This window comes from Marmota marmota, unplaced genomic scaffold (assembly GCF_001458135.2).
Source record: "Marmota marmota marmota unplaced genomic scaffold, marMar, whole genome shotgun sequence".
NCBI classification, from domain to species: Eukaryota; Metazoa; Chordata; class Mammalia; order Rodentia; family Sciuridae; genus Marmota; species Marmota marmota.
In genome coordinates this window covers 12215325-12220967 of record NW_026000142.1, presented here as the reverse complement: position 1 = coordinate 12220967, position 5643 = coordinate 12215325, and the positions used below count along the sequence as shown (strand labels likewise).

Genomic DNA, 5643 nt, shown 5'->3' with positions numbered 1-5643 from the left:
CCCTTGTTAAATTCTATGATTTTGTCAGTTTTTTAATGCATGAGTAATACTCCATTGTGTATGCCACATTTTTTTTATCCATTCCCAACCTCAACTCTTGATTCTCTCCCCTTATGACATATTCTGGTCTGGGGAATACCTCTCTCCTCATTTGTTTCGGAGAGCTTTCCTGGCCTTGGCACATGTGGCCCTCCTCCTCCTCTCCACCGCCACCACCTTCTTGTTATTGAAATAGACCACACATGCAGGGATGTGCACATGCCGCACATACACATTTTCTCAAATGAACATACCCACGAACCTGTGCCCATGGGAATCAAGGAACAGAAGAGGCTCAGCATTCGAGAAGCCTCCCTCATCCTCCTTTTCTCTCTACCCTCCGAGAAATCACTAGCCTGACTTTGAATATCATTGACCAGTTTTCCCCATTTTTGTTCTTCATGTGCAAACCTAGTCTAAAATGAAAACCTTGTGTTCGATGTCTGTTGCTGTGTCACAGACTATGAAGGAACGTTATGGCCTGAACCAACCTTGAATCCTCAGCTTGGGCCTCAGCAGTGCTTGCAGCTGTGCCCTTTTTCATCCACTTCATTATCAAGTTTCTTGAACACTTGGCTCATAGGCTCTGCCCTCATGTCCTCTCCTCCCATTCGCTCTTCTACCACAACATTGTCTGGATCATCCACTGAAACTGTTCTCATCATATGGCACCAGTCATCTCTTGCTGTGGAGCCAGTTTCCAGTATTCCTATTTGACACCTCTACCTCCCCACCCCAAAATTCGGTAAATCACCAAGTTCTGGTGCTTCACCCTGTGGCCTGTCGGGTACTGGTCTACTTCTGTCCACACTCATTGTTTTTTGCCTAGACTGTGACCCAGCCTCAAGGTTTACCTCCCTGCCCCCAGCCATGCTTCCAGACTTACCATTCTGGTATGTTTTCCCTTAATTAAAAGTCTGACCTAGCTTACCACCCACCAAGGAGTGAAGTACAAGCTGTAGCCAGGCATGAGCTTGCTGATGCTCTAGTCTCCTTTTCTATGCTTTTTGCCTAAGAGGCATCCTGTTCCTTAGCACACTCATGAACTTGCCCTTGAATCTGCACTCTTGAGAGCTTGTCCTTGGAATTTCCTCTAGGACATTCTCTCTTATTCTGGGATGCCTTTCACCCTGTTTATTCCCTGCAAATCTTATCCTCTGCATCCTGTCTCTAATGCCACCTTTTCTGTAAAACCAAGCAGTTGAGGACCCTTTTTCTGGTCCTGTCTTCTACTATTAATACCAAAAATATAATTATTATAATATGGTTGGCCCATGGCCCCTTGAACATATGTTTTTTGGGGAAGCTAACAGTGCCTAACACATAATAGGTACTCAATAAACACTTGCTAAGTGATTGGATGGTTAACATTTATAGAGCACTTATGCCACACGCTTTCACACATTATCTTATTCCGTCCCCACACAAGCCTTTTGAGGAAGGAACTGCTTTTATCCCAGTTTTGCATGAGAGGAAACTGAAGCTTAATGAGATTAAGTAACTTGTCCACGATCACACAATATACGCATATCAGCTCTATGACTGAACTCTGAATTGTCCATGCTCTAAATAACCTCACTGTACCGTCTTTGAGCTTTGTCTGCTGTGCTACTTTGCACATGACTCTACTGTGGTTTTCAGTAGGCCCTGAGCAAATGAAACAATTTTCCAAACGTAGTGGAAGCATCTCTTCCCACACATTTATCTTGCGCTGTGTTTTGAATCCCCTGAATATAAGAACTCGGTCCTATTTATTTTATTCCCTCCCTCCCCGCAAAACCCCAGGCAGCCAACACAGCATCTTACACATGTTTGTGTTCACTAAATGTTTATTGAATGAAATAATGGGTGTGCTGTTAAGAGGCAGCATTTGGCAGCGAGTCCTTTTTGCACAATCAGTGATTTTGAGGATCGTCCTGATGGTTGTCCCCCAATCCAGGCCCAGCTGCTGCTGCTTCTAACCCTTTGCTTCTTCAGCATGATGTAGGCTTGGGGCCACCCCTGGCTGACCCACCCTCCACCCTGGCTCCGGCCCTCTGCCATCCTTCCTGTCCTCATGAAATTCCTCTGTCTGTCTTCCTGCTCTCGGCGGCTGATCAGGCAGAGTTGTTCTGCCCCCACCCCTGCTCTTCTTGACCCCACGCCCTGCTTGAACCCTACAGCTTCCCTGGTCACTCTGAACAGGCAGGGCAACATGACATTTATGTAGATAATTCTAACACAGAGCAGTTTGAGATAAACAGAGTGTCACGAGGCATTGTACAAATTGTGAAAAGGGAGACATTCCTGGTTCAGTGATGGAGCAACTGAACACAAGCTAAATCACCACGTTTTCCATCCTGATATAAGGGTTTTTCCCCCCCAATAAGGAATTTGGCTTCTCTAGTTTGTCAATTATTTATTATTGTTGATTGCAAGTAATAGAAATGGGAGCAGTTTAAGCTAAAAGGGAACAATTATTAGAAGAATACAGTCTCTAGGAACTCAAAGGTTGGAGACCAGCCAGGCCTCCAGGAGAAATGGAAGCAGAACCAGAAAATAGTCTAGCGTCAGGCAGTATTCTCTTTCCCTGTCCCATCTTTGCTATCTCTGTGTATTCACTTCATTCCTGTCTTTCTCTGGATCTCTGCTAGTCCACAGACCTCATCACAGAACATGATTGCCATGGAGGTAGTGACTATCAAAATCACACAGCCCCATGGAAATCTGCCTGATTAGCTGCACACGAGTCAGGTACGCACCCTTGGTCCACTCATCCAGTGCCAGTGAGGAGGGTAATGTTCAACATGGCTGCCGGGGTGCTGAGCTCCGTGAAAGAAATGGAAAGGGTCATTATTAGCTGAGAAAACTCTCCCAAAATGTCCACTAAACTTGGTTCTGCTGTTTGATAATGCTATTGTAAAAGACTTATGTGTGTTTCCCCAGAAATAGAGCAAATTAAGAGGCTTTCTGTCTTTTTCATTCTTTTTCAGAAAGCGAATACATATAGATTACCATTTAGCAAACATTTCCCTGATTAGCAAAGATGACTTTCCACTCGTAATTCCTAACAGGTTTTTAATGCAGGTTCTGTTCTGTGAAGGCCATGAATCGTGGCCTCAACAGGTGCCTCCCACATGTCTCTGTAGCCTGCTTGATTGCCTAGGATGGGGGAGATAAACCAGGCAGGGCTGGTCCCTCCCTCCCCAGGGTTTCACACAAATGATGTCTATTTCTCCCCACCAGCAACCAGAGTTCCAGTTTTTTTCTAATAAGCTTTTAGTGTAAGCAGGTCTGGGGAGGTGGATTTTCCTCCCTTTGTGGATTCTATACCCCTACAAATTTGGAAAGAACTAACCTTGGTCACTGCTTCTTTTAATATGGTTTGAGGTTGGGAGAGAGGGAATCAGGATCTGGCTTTGCCCACCCAATGATGCTTTTACCCAAGGCCAGGTAAAAGTACTCTGAAATTCAGAGCTGAATTCAGGTTGCCCAAGGCAAACCCAAAGTTTCATGACCCTCCTTCCTGAATTCTGTCCTCCTGGCCCCTGCAAGCTCCCTGCAGCTTCTGGAAATGATATGATCAGCTGCATGGACCCATAAAGCAGGGTTACAGCACCAGGCTGTGTAGAGGTGGGGCCGGGGCCCTGTACCAGAGGATGGACCTCCTGCTTCTCCTCCTGAGACATATTGTAATCCACTCAAACCCTTTCAATGACACCTCCCTGGGTTGTCTTCCAGGCTCCCTGGGTACAGCAGGCCGTGTGTGCAACCTGACTTCCAGAGGCATGGACAGCTGTGAAGTCATGTGCTGCGGCAGAGGCTATGACACCTCCCGCATCACCCGGATGACCAAGTGCGAGTGTAAGTTCCACTGGTGCTGCGCCGTGCGCTGTCAAGACTGCCTGGAAGCCCTGGATGTGCACACATGCAAGGCTCCCAAGAATGCCGACTGGACGACCTCCACATGACTCCAGAGGACCTCACTGTCCACCTTCCTTCCTGCAAGGACTCCATTGGATCTGCAAGGACACTGGACCTCTGGGTTGTTTCCGGGGGGATATTTCCTAAGGCATGTGGCCTTTGTCTCAACAGAAGTCTTTTCTCCCTTGCTGGGGCCTCCAGGACATAAAGTATACCCTATTCTGTCTGTCTTCCAGCATTCTGGGGTCACCTCTCTTCCTGGTAAGTTCTGTTTGGAAATGGCATGACAGGTTCTTAGAGAGGGAGAGCGATGGGCCCCAACCTCTGTCACCTAGACTCTTTCTCTTTTTTGAGCAGCTGTCCAGGGGCAAAGAGCGTCTCAAAGTAGCTTTCTCTGTGTCTTCCAATAAATGCTCACAGCTAAGAGATTCCATACTTCCCTCTGGGAAATGAGGAAAGTATAATCAACGGCCACCAAATTAACTTTAATTTTTGAAAAGACCAAGCAAAGCTTTTGTCTGATTGAGTAATGTCCGCAGCTACCATGCCCAGGGGTAATTGGCAATTGTTTGAAGAAAGGATGGCTTTCAATAAACTTCAGTTTTAAAATGCATACTTTTCAAGGCATTTATTGCCATATTAAACTCTGATGTAACAAAGTGGGAATGTGTATCCTTTGGTATGATGGTGTTTTGAATCTTCACAATAGCCAAATCCACAGAGAGTAATTGCTATGCATGACTGTCTCCTCCATATTAAAGAATCTTTAGAAATGAGACTTCACTAGGATCTGAAGGGAATTCATAGGAAGATGGACCATCCAGCCATATTCTGTAACTATTGGGTGAATATGGTGGGAAATAATTTAGTAAGTGGAATATCAGAAAAACGTATTTGTGCAGATAAAGAAAGGGGAAATTCCTATTCGGTCTTATGCATCTGATCCATGGAATTTTGTAATTGAAACAACTTTGAGAATGAAAACTTCTGGAATGATATGACCAGCAAACCAAAATGCTGACAGAGAGGTTTCCAGAGCTAAGCCATGCCCAGAACAGCCTTTACCAGATGCCCAGGAGAAGTTGGCCACGTATGCTGAGGAGCATCGGCTAGTATCCATCACCCTTCAAGCACATTTTAAAGACCTGTCACTTTTAATTGTGTTCATTTGATGCTTACAAGATGACGTGATCCTGTAGCCTAAAGCAAATGACACATAGCCTTGCCTGTAAAGTCAGTAACCCTACTACATTACTGCAAACAAATCACAAGTTGGAAACTATATTTAAGGAACCCAACTGTAATTATGGGAACATCAATATGCAAATAGTGGTTAGCTTCTACCATCAGCCAAAAGATGACATTTAGGGAAAATTAAGAGGTTGCCTGTCCCATTTTTTTATATTCAATGAAAGAAAGGTGAAATCTACAAAGCTGTTTCTCATTGCTTGGTGCAGTTTGGTTCTTGTTCTAATGTAGCTCTTTAAAAAGAGCTACATTAACAAGATGTTTCATTACGTATATCTGGTGTCAGATCATTGATGCTTGCTCATTCTTTCATGCTTTGGACTTTGTGTTTTTCTATCCTTGCTGTAGGTCATTTAGATGAAAACTTATGAAAAACAACCAACTGGACTACTTTGTTATAATTGGTATTTGATTCCTCTTAAAAAACGACTGAATCTGTCTCTTCTCCCTCAC

General features: G+C 44.6%; 1 protein-coding gene across 1 annotated transcript in view; it reads left to right on the top strand.

Moving 5' to 3' along the window:
* The window catches only part of Wnt2 (Wnt family member 2), a 43038-nt gene extending 38437 nt beyond the window's left edge, over positions 1–4601 (top strand). Inside the window, exon 5 of the mRNA XM_015488274.2 lies at positions 3760–4601. Coding sequence (XP_015343760.1) covers positions 3760–3989 — 230 coding nt within the window. The 3' untranslated portion in view covers positions 3990–4601. The remainder of the gene's footprint in view (positions 1–3759) is intronic.
* The last annotated feature ends 1042 nt before the right edge of the window (positions 4602–5643 follow it).